A 13,755-nucleotide genomic window follows, 5' to 3' on the forward strand; every position below is an offset into this window, starting at 1 on the left:
GAGTACTTTATAGGCTGTGACAACATTGTTGGGATTATTTGGGGATATTATATTGAGATAAATTTCTAATAAGTGATATCGAAATGTAAATTTTGTTACATCTGGAACTAATGATTGTCACAGAATAATTTTTTCTAAAAGATCTAGCTCTCTGCACAACGGTTTCATGTAAGTCTGACGATAACTGTCACATGCAAATGTATACAATGTTATTTCAATTTTCCTCTGACATTTCCTTGAACTTGCGGAGCTGGGCTTGCCACCACAACACTTGGGCCCAGGTACTGTCCTGGCCACCCCCTCGGGAAGCCCGAGCTGCCCTGAGGCAGGCACAGGAGGTCTGGGCCAACTTCTGCGCGCCCGTGGGCTGCGCTGGACCACAACCCTCCTGTGCATAGGTTGCTGCCTGGCGCAGCTCCACTCACCAATGTGCGGACCGCACTGACCCATCAGCATCATCACAAAATGCAGATTCAGAGATAAACGTAGATTAAGAATCTCAAGACGATCACAGAAGAACATTAAACCAAGCACAGGGTCCTTCTCGACCTGGGCCCTGTGTAACTGCAGGCTCTTCCTGGGAGCCCAGGCACATAGCAAACTTAATTTCTGGTTTTCCACCCACTAGTGGTTTGGACTGGGGTGTTTAATGCACTTTTTATTGCCAATCTACTAAGTAATTTGTCTTACAAATCTGCCGTTTACAATCTCTCCTTCTAGAGGCTTTGTGTAGTTCCCCCAGCCAGCAATTGTCTCCCTTCTCCTTGTAAATCAATTGGTTACCTTTTCGAGGAAACCAATGTGAACCTAACTTCAAATAGTCACTAATGACTTAAATTAGTTGCTGGGTCTTTCTGAGCCTCTAATTTTCCCAGGACTGATTAGCTCTGGCATAGAGAAGCTCTGCATTCATCCAGCCACTTAAAACATGATGGACATAAATTCAGAATGCAAGTTCTGGAGCAGCCCTGCCTGCTCTGATCACACTCTTACCTCCACCTTCCCGCTCTGAGCCATTAGCATGTTATTCACCTCTGTAAGCCTCCATTTTCTCATCTGTAAAATGGGGATAGTAGCACACCTTTAAAGATGGGGCTTGACAAATGTTTATTATTAATATTCACTTCTAGGTCAATGGGATTCAATCTCGTAGGTTATAGCAATGATGTCCCTAGGAAAACAAAAACGCTAGCTTTGACTAACAATTATTTGGTGTAAAATGTAGTTGGTCATTACTTACAGCTTTCTCAAGGAGTCTATAAAAGAGCAGGAAAAATGTTCAATTCAGTAAGGCCATTCTGAAAGCACAGTTGGGTGAAGGCTGCTGCAGGATCAGCTGGGGCTGTGGGGGTTATGTGTGTGTGTGTGTGCGAGTGTGTGTGTGAAGAAAAGCCTCTGGGTCTGCATACGATCAGTCTTGAACTTCCTTGAAAGTAAGCCTTGAATGTCCATGTTTACAACCAACAGACACAAGTGGCTTTCATTTGATGCCTGGGATTGCTTCCTCTTGTTTCCATGGCCACCATCCGCAGAGCTCCAATGGGACATGACGGTTAAGTAAGACAGAACAGAGCACCTCCTCCTACTTACATAAGACAAAGAACAGGCATTTTTTTGAGGTTGAGTTTTTGGGGTTTTTTTTTAACTGGGATGAGACTTTCCAAACCTACCATATGGTTGGTCGTGAATGTGAAGCACAAGCCAACCCCAGGGTTTGGTAAATGGGTATTGTAAATTTAAAAAGAAATTCACATGTAGGTTTCTTCAACTTTGCTAGTATGGACTTACAGGATAGAGTTAATCAACCATATATACCAATAGATATGCATCACATAAAACATTTATTTCTTCCCTATAGACTTCACAAATAAAAGTGTGACCCGTGACAAGGACACTAAATCATCAAAAATGATGAAATTAGAACATCTCATGGGATTCTCCCATGGGACTTGTGTTACAGAATATCTGCAAGGTGTCTGTGCTGCTAAATAAATGGCCTCTGGAAATGGCCACCAAACTTGTGTCCTTCCCACCCCCCATCTCCACTTGCCTGGGCCTCTTCTACCCCCTAGGCAGGACTAGAGATGGCTGCCCATGGTTGTTCCAGTCTATGTTTAATTAGCTTTTCATTGTCTTTACTACCAGCTGCCTTGGTCAAGTTCCAATGAGAACCAGAACAAGGAAAAGAGGACCTACTTTGAGATTTTACAACAGAGAGAATGTTATGCAGAGAGTTGGTTACAGGCAGGATGGAAGAGCTGGGAAGCCAACATGAATGGAAAGGAACTCAGGGAGTAACAACAGCAGGAAGCCACTACCTCACCTGAGCTACACGATAAAGGAAGAAGTGACCCCGGGCGCCAGGCTGGGGTCACCTGGGAGAGCTGACAAGCCCGTCCAATGGGTGCTGGAGCCATTAAAGAGACGCAGAGCCACGTCCCAGACCAATTAAGCTAGAATCCCTGCAACCGAGAGCAGGCATCAGTGGCTTTTAAAACTCCCTAGGTGGTTCCAGTGTGCACCCAGGCTTGAGAACCACTGCGTAAAGCACCCAATCACAACCTGCATCCCCAGTATTGTATCTTCTCCAGACAAGGCAGACATGGCAAGAGGAGCTACTGACGTAGCATGGCTCAAAGTCCAGAATCAGAGACCACAGTGACCAGTTGGATAGGCAACCAACCGGCTCTAATGTACCCTTGAAGACCTATCAAAGAACTGGATTTGATTTATAGAATTTTGCTTCATAGGTAACTTTTTTTTTAAAGATTTTATTTATTTATTTGAGAGAGAGAGAGCAGGAGAGGGGGGAGGGTCAGAGGGAGAAGCAGACTCCCTGCCGAGCAGGGAGCCCGATGCGGGACTCGATCCTGGGACTCCAGGATCACGACCTGAGCCGAAGGCAGTCGCTTAACCAACTGAGCCACCCAGGCGCCCCATAGGTAACTTTTTAGTAGTTGCTCTACAAAATACACTATTTTAAAGAGCCATATTTTGCTTAATGTCTATTGAAAAAATCGATTAAATATCGTACTGTATGCCAATTACAGTAAAGCATTGACTGGCACAGTTGATGCACAAGGCATTTCAAATATACATAAATTGACGAGAGTAGAATATTCCTGCATAATAGCTCTATTAACTTGCATATATTGAGTGCTAATTATTTGTTGAATGAACATCAAAGGAAAATTAATGTCCAGTGTGATCTTATCAAAATTTTTATTGTATTTTAATTCTTTTAAAGTGGGTAAAATCCATGATGATATATATAATAAATCTGTTAACTAGAAACAAACATCTTAATAACATCTTCTCTTAAATGACTGAGAAGAGAGTTCAAAATTTTGTACAGTCCTGGGGTAATCACTATGAACACCAATTATCATCATAAATATTGTTGACTAGGAGTCTGACTGGCAAAACTCCAGGTAATAAAGGTGAACTGAGCCTCGGTAACTGGAAAAAAACAGTTAACTCCTTTTAAAGAACCACCTGTAATAAGTTTCTACCCCTACCCCTTTTCATTAGGCACTTACTCATATAAGAAATGTTTATTAAGCAATTAATATTCATCCCAGAGAATAACAAGACAAATAAGATAAGGTAACTGCCCCAGAGCACTTTATAATCTAATGGCAGAGATTAGACAACCACGAAAGTCCTGGTAGGAGGCAGTCAGTGCTGATCCTGATGTTTAGCCAGGTTGAGGATGACCAGTCTAGAGGACATGCTGAGGAAGACTGATTGATTGATAGATTTTTTTAAAGATTTTATTTATTTATTTGACAGAGAGAGAGAGAGCACAAGCAGGGGGAGCGGCAGGCAGAGGGAGAGGGAGAAGCAGGCTCCCCGCTGAGCAGGAGCCCGATGCGGGGCTCGATCCCAGGACCCTGGGATCATGAGCTGAGCCAAAGGCAGACGCTTAACTAACTGAGCCACCCAGACGCCCCCAGAGGGAGATTTAGCGCAAATGTCAGCTAATGGTGAGGAGCAAGGGCACGCATTATAAGCACTTGAAGGGAGAAGTGAACTGAATCAAAATGGCATTTGATGTGCAGAAGGGACACAGCCAGAAAACCATTTAGGGAGTATGGGAAACGTCTAAGCAAGAGTTTAAAGGAGACACCCTCAGCAAGCATCCAAATGCAGGGTAGATGCTCAAACATCAGAATGAAAACAATCCACAGAATTTCCTGCTGAATGTCTCCCAGGGATAACTGGAGAGAGAAAATCTAGTTTGAAGGGAAAGAAAATGAATATTCATTCCTCTTCAGACATATCTAGTTGAAGGCTCCAGAGACATCCAAGAAGAGACATCCACCGTGACTGCACTGAAAACACCCACTGTTTGCCAAATTGTATTCTTTATGAGATTGTCCCTGTGCAACTGTAGCCAGAAGAGGAAACACTCATCATTTGTTTTCCAAAATATTGTGGAAAAAATATATATAAATTCTTGTGTTAGCACAATATTCTTAAAGGCGTTCGAAAATAGCTGTGCCCGTCAACTTCCCATGTATCACACATGTCGAGCCTCCACTTTCCTCCATAAAGGCATGGTGGTGATGACCATGGGCTGACGTTGGAGAAGACTAGATCCAACTCTTCCCAGGTCCATCATATGACCAGTGATAATCCTTGGTGCCTTTGCATGTTTGTGCCTTACTGGCCAAGGCAGGAGAGACCATTGAGAGGATAGAGACTGTATTTTGCAATCGCATCACAATTGGTTTGACAATAACCACTCCCCCCCACCCCGCCCAGTTTGCTTTATAAACATGGCAGCCTTTTCTTGACCCTTCCTTTTTTTTTTCTCTATCTCTTTAGAGGTGATGGGAGGGAAGTCACCACTCCATCTTAGCCAGTGAAAGTCTAAAGAGACTGAAAAATTAGCAACTCTTCTTGGATCTGTCAGAGAAGGGAAGACACGTGGCAAACTCCTGCCCCACAAATTGGAGAGACAGTCAAATACAGGGAGTCTGTGGTGGACCCAAGCAGAGTCTCACAAGTAGGAACCACCTCAGGAACCAGGGCTGGAGAGGGAAAACCTGAACTGTAATTCGGGAATTGCCAGAGACTCAGCGTGGCCAACTCCAAGAGTTACAAACTCTAAGGTGATCCAGTCACAGCAGAGGAGGGGCCGGGGGCACAATTTGTGGGATTTATTCCAGGAGCTCTATCAGCTTCTCACAGTATGTTGGAGATTGTATTTTGCAATTGTGTAATATCAGAGAAAAATCTGCTTGTGTTTCTGATGGGGCCAGAGGAGAAAGGGCCATCTTAGAATATGTTTGCTTTAAATAAATTCAAAACATGGGGCTGGAACTCACAACCTGGAGATCAAGAGACACATGCTCTACCAACTGAGCCAGCCGGCACCCCAGAGCACTTTGTTCTTAACAAGGCCTGCCCTCAGGAGAAACCAGCTAACCAGGGCTTAGCCTACTGGGGTCTTGTCAGAGCCTAACTGACCTGGGAGAAGGGAAATACCCAACCCTAGCCCACTCTAGTCTTCCATGTGGAAAAATTCTGTCATTGTTGCAAATATTTCTTTCATGGGCTCTCCCCAGTCCTGCAAGCCCTCCCCGCACTTTCTGGCTTCCCTTGTCTCCTTCCTTCCTGCCTAGGTGAACACTGCTGGAATCTTGCAGCTCTGCTATTGTCAGGCTAATGGATGAGTAACTCCCACTGTGTTTGTTTTGGTGGGTTATTAAGTCCATGAAGGCTCAGATAGAATAAGGACATTTTAGAACGGTACCAGTTTGGAATAAAATTATGTTCATTTTTCATCTGCCATCTTTCACTAATGGAATATTTTCACCTGACCTGTCAATCTTTTTGTAATTATATCTGTTTTGTTGCTCTGTGGCTTACCACTCCTGCCCCTGAGGATTGAAATGTTTTATTTTGAAGCCTTTGGGCTACTTACTGGAGACTCACAATACCCATAATTTAAGGTGGAAAAAATAGTTATAAAACCTTCAGGTCTTAACTGCAACAGCATGGCCTTGAAACACTGTTGAAGACTGGAAACACTTGCAGTCTGATATTCCGGAACTAAATTAGCCAAAGCTTTGATTCACATGCTCAAAACTGGCCAAAAAGCCTTAGGCAACATTTATGCTTAGGGCCATAATTAGACAGTAACTGCTACGATATTGAAAGAAAACCAAATTTTATAAACTAATCAATTGAGATTTTAAACAGAAGAAAAAAACCATCCAGCCCGATTCTAGCAATTTATTAAGGAGCAATGTTTCAGTTGCAAATAATTTATAAAAAATAAATAAGCTCATTAAAAGTTAATTCATTTTTACCATAAAATAAGCATATGGAAAGATTACAACCAAAATTAGAAACTCTACCCAGGATTTGTGAATCACACAAAAATTTAGTTAATGGGTTTTCAATTATTTACCGATTCAATAACAAAAATACAAATTTCAGTGTTTTGTCTGTGTCATTAGATTGTTTCAAAAGAGCAGATGGTGCAACATACTGTTATAGAAACATCTTCTGCCAAATGATCTTCAGGATTCTATCAATTCAACATTCACAAAATTCGGATCCAAGAAAATAATCTGGTATTATTAAATAACTGTGGGGATTGATTTTTTTAGTTTGGTTTTACCAAGGGCATTCTATGATGTTGTATATTCAAAGTCACAAATGAAATAACTGAAGCACTTCTGGATGAATCATATTGACTGCTACAGTCCCTGGTTTTATGTTACTGAGCTCTGAATATCTGATTAACAATAAATCATATACATATTGAGAAAAAGTGGAATTAGTCCAGAAAAAAACGTGTCTAGGGGAGGTGCTTTATTTATTGGATACTTAGTATGTTCAGCACTGTGCTCTGATAGACATTATTCCCATTTCAAAGATAAGGAAGTTGAGATTCAGTGACATTTAGAAGATGGATCCACTGATTCTTGTCCCTCTGCCTTTCTGACTCAATGAATAGGTAGGATGAAACTGTTTTTTTCTCTAACCTATGGTGTTACAACAAAGGCTTGACTATCAGTCACTAAACCTTTTCTTGTGTGTAACAATTATGTTGCAAAACAGATTTCACCTTATTGTAGGTGTCCTATCACAGACATTATGGTATTTCCACCCTTTACTCAAGGTTCCTTGTGGTTTTTCTTGACCTCTTTCTCCTTGATATCAAACAATGGGTATTTACCACAAAGGTATGAAACAAAGATGTCCCAGGAAATGTACTGGAACAAACAAAGCTCTAATAATATTTAATGGTTATAAAAATGGAAAAGCATAATGGATCTGAGAAAAAAGCTACATCTTCTTGGAAACTGTAAGCATTTCAAGATGACATAAGGGAATTCTTTCTAGAAGATGAGTTCCCTGGTTTTTATTTGCAGATAAAGAACTTAACCCAATATATAACAATTCTTGCAAACAGTAAGAATACTGACTGGTTGAGGGACAGTGTGAATAAGGAAGAAAAAAGTTACAGTCCTTTCACTGTGTGATTGGTCTAGGGGTGATGATTTAGGACAGCAGTGTTATTGCCTTGCTACCCAGAAAGACAGGTTATCAAAGGTGATCACATGGAAGCTCTCATTCTTTCCTCTGAATACACAGAATCGAGCCATTGTAGCATCTAACCCACAGCAGTTTCTGATTCTTGACAGTTGGTCTTTATTAAACGAATCTCTGGACAAAGGTGATGTCAGGGAGCTAATTCTGTTAACTCATGTATTCCATCTTTCATCCATAATTTATTCAACTAATCAACATTTATTGAAGAATATTTTGTATAAGACATGGAACTAAATACTGAAAATCAAAACAAAACACAAAGACATGGCCTCTGCTTTCCTTCTAGAACCAAGGCTCTCTGTCAAGGTTGGTCCATGTCATCTAACATTCTCCTTCCCAGATAGAAATTTTGAGCAGCATTGTTCAATATTAAATATTAAACGGAGATGCTATAGGACAATATAACTGCTCCATTCATTCAGAAAAAGGCAATATGAGAGAAAAAAAAAGCTTTTTATCCTGATGAAGTCCCAATAGTTCATTTTTGCTTTTGTTTCCCTTGCCTCTGGAGACGTGTCTAGCAAGAAGTTACTACAGCCAACGTCCAAGAGGTTGCTGCCTGTGTTCTTCTCTAGGATTTTCACCCATTTTGAATTTATTTTTGCTTTCCTACATAGATGTTTTAAATATTTGTTTTAATCAATAGTTTAGCTTAATTGTAAATGTACTTGTCAATTATTTCCATGGACTATAGAGCTTGGAAGACTGTTATAAAAAAAGTTTATTCTTCTAACTTATGAAATATTTTGGGTATCTTACTGTGCTATTAATTGACTTAACAGAGCTAGGCTTTCTTTATAGACCTGTGCTGTCCAATGGAGCAGCCATTAAGCCACATGTGGCTATTGAGCACTTACAGTCTGGCTAATCCAAATTGAGCACAAGATGTGCCATACACGTAAAACACACACCAGACTTCTAAGACTTAGTATTTAAAAAAAGTATGTAAAAATCTCAATCATTTTTATATTGATTACACATTGAAGTTATGATATTTTGCTTGGGAAAATAATATATAGCATTAAGCTTTATTTCTTCTGCACTTTTAATTTTTTTAATGACACTACAAAAAAATTTAAAATATGCAGCTTGCACTCTTTCTGTTGGACAGCATTGTTATAAATAGTATAAAGGAAAAGCTTCCAAGGCATTAATAGATTCTAATTACTGTCTGTGGAAGACCAAAAATAAAATGAAAAATGTCCTTAATGAATCTGAAAAACCATCCTTGCAAACCCAGACAAAAAGCACGAGGCATAAGCGCAAGGGATACACCTGGGTCCAAGGCAGGGTCTGTGAAAGCAGGGCGAATACAAGTGTGGCAGAAATTAGCCAAGAGGACTCAGGACACCACAGGACACTCAAAGGGTTTATAATCACATTAATCAGTTTACCACCTAATGCCCTGTAGAGTTCCAGGGGAACAGTCTCTATATTTAAAAAAAAAAAAAAAAAAAAGTAAAGTGGTGAAATACCCAGGATTCGTGAGTGAAATATTACAAGGACTGACGTGGAAGGAGGGCGGTGCTCTGACAGGAAGTCCCACCTCCTGGCCCCGCCTCCCTCTTCCACCGGGTCCCTCCTCCCTCCTAACGTCTGTTCAGACGCAAGGGATGGCCTCCCTCCTTTGCGGGCGGGAGCCACCTACCTCCTCCTAAGGTCGAGGGGGTCTCAACATTAGCATGCTGCTCTTACTATAACTGAGTTGGATGGGTTTTTTTTTTTTTTTTAAGATTTTATTTATTTATTTGACAGAGAGATAGAGAGACAGCACAAGTAGGCAGAGTGGCAGGCAGAGGGAGAGGGAGAAGCAGGCTTCCCGCCGAGCAGGGAGCCCGATGCGGGACTCGATCCCAGGACCCTGGGATCATGACCTGAGCTGAAGGCAGCCGCTTAGCCGACTGAGCCACCCAGGCGCCCCTGAGTTGGATGGTTTTGAGATGTTATTTCTCTTAGAGGCTTTGGCGTCTGTATTGTCTCTTTCAACTCTTCCTGTTTTGTTTTCTCAATGTCTAAAAGTCTCAGCTCAACCACAGGGATGAGCCTGGGGCACCCTCCATACCCTCCCATCTTCCAGCCTCGCTGTCAGACCCATTTCTTCACCACTCATATTCTATGTAGCTAAGTCAACTCAAAAAAATTTTTTTAAAGAAATGTATCTAGCAGCCAGTTATATGATTATGAAAAAAGCAAAGTTGCAGGCAGATTTATTACAATACTTCATCAAGGGACAGAATTACTTCTGTCTACATCAAGGAAATGAAAATTAATATTGTAGCAAGAAAGTTTTTAAACATTACTTAACAGTAATCAACAATAGGAAACTAGTTCCACCAATAGGAATGGTTAAATAAGTTGTGATAAACTCATATAGTGGAATCACTCTTACAACTATTGGAAATCGTGCTTTTGAAGACTAATGACAAAAGAAACACACACAATAAATAATTAATAAAGACACATAATTATTTACAATATGATCTGACTCCATGTAAAATAAAATACATAGGCTATGTTAACAGTGGCCACTTTGGTGGTGAGATTACAGGTCATTTTTTCTCTTTACGTATAGTTTCTATGCTTTTAAATTTTTTACAACGAACATATATTACTCTTAGAATCAGAAAAAAATATATACATAGAAGAACTATTATTCTCTAGTTTCTATTTTTAAAAATAAGTCCAATTTTTAAAAGAATACCCACAAAAGCTTATCTTTCATGGAAAAAAATCATACCACCCCTGAAGATGATATATAATACAGTACAGCATTTTATTATATACTATAACCCTGTGCCAGCAAGATCAGTTATGCTTGATATGATAGTGGTTTACCTTGCCTGATATGATATTGGCTTATCTATAAAACAAACATTAGGATCATCCACAATGCCAGTGCAACAGAAAGACCCTTGTCTGAAAATCAGCAAAACTTGTTTGAGGGGCATTAAAGGATAAGACCTCATTAGCCCTTTCTAGAAATCAGTAGCATGTTTCAGTGTGAAAGTTCAAAGCAAAACTAGCTCAAAGCTAGTTCCACAGAAGTTGCAGCAAAAATACAAAATAAACCTCAGCAATCACAGAAACAAATCTTCCAGTGTTATCAGACCAAATGCTTTGGTGCCTATTAAGAATTAAAAAAAAAAAAATTCAATTCAAAGAAATGGCACGTTCTAAAGAACAGCAAGTGAAATCACTCTTCACAGGATGAATTATTATTTCATTCTTTTTCGCTCAGGAAAGGTCACATCATTCATTGCAAGGAGCGCTCTAAAATCAAAGGGTTTATAATCAAATTAATCATGATGTTGTTCATAATAAGTACTTTTTTCTCCTTTCCTCCTCCTAGAGCCGCACAGTATAATGCATTTCATGATCGGTTTATGCTTCCTGAAGAGCCCAACATCTCATGATTCATGTTTATTTTTCTGCAAACGTTCAAAGTCCTATGTGCAGGCGCTTGACAAGGCCCCAGTAACGCAAAGCCCTCAAGGACCCCAGGGCCTGGACAGCGCCCTGAAAGTCACATAAAATAAAGTTCTATCATTTGCTCTGCCAAATATATCATTAACCAGATATGTAAGTTAATATTACCAGCATTTGCTAGAAACACTGCTTTTAAAAGGAACGTGGCAGCCCAGAGCTCTTTGTCATCTCTCCTATATTCTGCCATTTCTTTTTCAAGGGAAACTTGATTCAACAGAGACCATTAAGCACATCATAGCAGTTGGTTATGTTGGGTAAGGTTACTTGGGATTTAACTTTTTAACCTAATTTAATTTATAATTTAACTTTTTATTCCAACATTTGCAATTATTACTTCAAGATAAACACTACACTTAGGAATGGGCACTGATAAGGCCATTCAATTTCTGTAAAAAAAATTATGGAATGGTTCCCACTTCCCATACATTTGTTACAGAGTGTGTTGCAGAAATGATGGCCGTGACAGTCTCTGATCACCCTCCAAAAAAAGAACAAATCCAGGCACTATTCACATTATTCAATATTTTACAATCACCTACGCTCATTTCCAAATGTCTGTCATATGCCACAAAAAATTTTTCTAGAAGTCGGATAAATGAAATCTATAGTTTTACAACACTGAGAAGTGCAAATGGTTAACAGCTGATGTGTGCACATAATTATTTCAAAATAAACGAATAGGAAAATGTTCAGGACTATTTATAACTTCTTCTACCTTTCTTAGAGTAGTAGAAAATCAGAGAAAGAGAAATAATAAAAGCAAAAAGTAGGAAAGCGATGAAAGCCAGTAAAGACTTTCGGGTATGAAAAAAGCTGCATTCGGTACACAGGGTGAATTCCTCTGGACAAAATCTTCCCAGAGTCTCGGGACTCGGGAAGCCATTGTTTTCAATAATTTTCCTGTAATGTTTCATGGACGGTTTGGGCTCAAACTGATTTGCAGCATAATGATAGAGGCCGAACTTCGGAGCTGTGCGATCATTAAATGAATAAGCAAAGTATCCGCAAAGATTGATACCATCCAGTATGTAAGCTAGAAAAACAAAAGGACAGAATGGCTATTAAAATTTTTTGTACACAACACTTCCCTTTTCACAGCATTAGGGCGTGCATCAGGGAAAATTTCAATACCATTTAATAAAACTAAATTAGGTTTAACCATAAACGGCTTCTCTCATGAGAGGACAAATATTGAGCTACATTTAACTTAGTAGGTTTTACATAGTTAAACCTCTTACGATGTACTTGGGTTAAATCTTTACGCACATGAAGGAGGCAAGAGTGCTGTGAACCCATCTGAGATGGGGGACAAGACAGTCCATGCTTTTATAGACCCTGAGCAGGTGCTAGGGAATTTTCCACTCTTTTGCTAGTGTCTCCCACTTTTAGTTAAACTCCATTATCCCTGGGGGGAAATACTAGGTCTCTCTTGGACTTGTTCAGCGTGGCAAGGAATGGATAGCACTTTCCTCCGAGAGCGACAGTGGATGTACATGTTTGAGTGCCTATCACATATCATGCCCTAGGGGGCCAAAGGGTTCAAGGGACTGCTGTTTCCAGGGCTCCTTACCTTTCAGAGCTTCATTGACATAATTCTGCATGTAATACACCCTCAACCTGTCTTGGGCTGCGAGCGGATCATCGTCTATGCCGTTGGATATTATATACATGGGCAGGTCTCCGTACTTCAACTTGAGCCAGTTAAGAACTTTGCGCAAGCCCCAGGGCACCACGGCCACCTGCCCCGGAGAGTTGAGCCAGGTGATGTCGGTCATTTCCTGCACTTCCAGGTAATCATTGTATTTCATTGGATCTTCTTTTTCCCAGTCGACAAGGATGGTGGTGTAATGGCTTAAAGCCAGAAAGTCAAAGGAGCCCCGGATTAGCTTTTTTTCTTCCTCCGTGAAATACGGTAGAAGGAAATTATTTCTTTGGTTGAGCCAGTCCCTCATCACACGTGGATAATCCCCAGAGCCGAAAATGGGCTCAGCCAGCCAGCCAATGTCAAATTCCAAAACTCTCTCGGCCACTTCTCTGTCCTTCGGGGAGAAAGGGCAGGCGGGTTCTATCCAATCGGCCTGCAGGGCTATGGATATTTTGCCTTTCTGAGAGCCCCTGAACTTCTCATCGTACACGCGCCAAGCCAACGCGTGGGCCTTTAGCAGATTGTGCCCGGCGCTGTAGGTCATGTTCCGCGTGTACGGCTCGCCCATGGTGATCCAGAACTTGACGTGGCGGCCGAGATCCTGAAAGCAGAGCCGGGCGTACTCGGCGAAAGCCAGGGCGGTGCGGGGGTTCTCCCAGGCGCCGTGCTTGGCCAGGGGCGGCGGCAGGCCGTGGTGCGGGGCGGCGGGACGCCAGAGCGCCACCACCGGCGTGATGTTGGCGCGCACCAGCTCGCTGACCACGCAGCGGTAGTAGTGCAGGACCGTGTGGTTGACCTGGGACTGGTTGCCCAGCGGCAGGATCAGGGCCCAGTCCAGCGAGAAGTGAAAATGCGAAACGCGCATCTCCTGGAGTAAGGCTATCTGGGGCCGGATGGCGGCAAAGTCCACGCAATAGGACTTCCTCTTCTTGGTCACCACGCCGTCCACCTTAATCAGCCTCTTACTGTGGTGGACATCCCACAGGTAAACGTTCGGGTCGGTGAACTGAGACAGGGTGGTGTCCACCTGCCAGGAGAGGAGGAGGCGTTAG

At 41.5% G+C, this 13,755-nt stretch overlaps 1 protein-coding gene across 1 annotated transcript in view; it reads right to left on the reverse strand.

Moving 5' to 3' along the window:
* Window positions 1–11,263: 11,263 nt before the first annotated feature.
* KL (klotho) overlaps window positions 11,264–13,755 on the reverse strand; it is a 43,571-nt gene continuing 41,079 nt past the window's right edge. Inside the window, exons 4-5 of the mRNA XM_045867524.3 lie at window positions 12,629–13,730; window positions 11,264–12,091 (exon numbers count right to left, since the gene is read on the reverse strand). Coding sequence (XP_045723480.1) covers window positions 11,754–12,091; window positions 12,629–13,730 — 1,440 coding nt within the window. The 3' untranslated portion in view covers window positions 11,264–11,753. The remainder of the gene's footprint in view (window positions 12,092–12,628; window positions 13,731–13,755) is intronic.

Source organism: Mirounga angustirostris, unplaced genomic scaffold (assembly GCF_029215605.1).
Source record: "Mirounga angustirostris isolate CCGP_5_RB_7025 unplaced genomic scaffold, mMirAng1.0.hap1 SCAF_3, whole genome shotgun sequence".
Lineage (NCBI taxonomy): Eukaryota > Metazoa > Chordata > Mammalia > Carnivora > Phocidae > Mirounga > Mirounga angustirostris.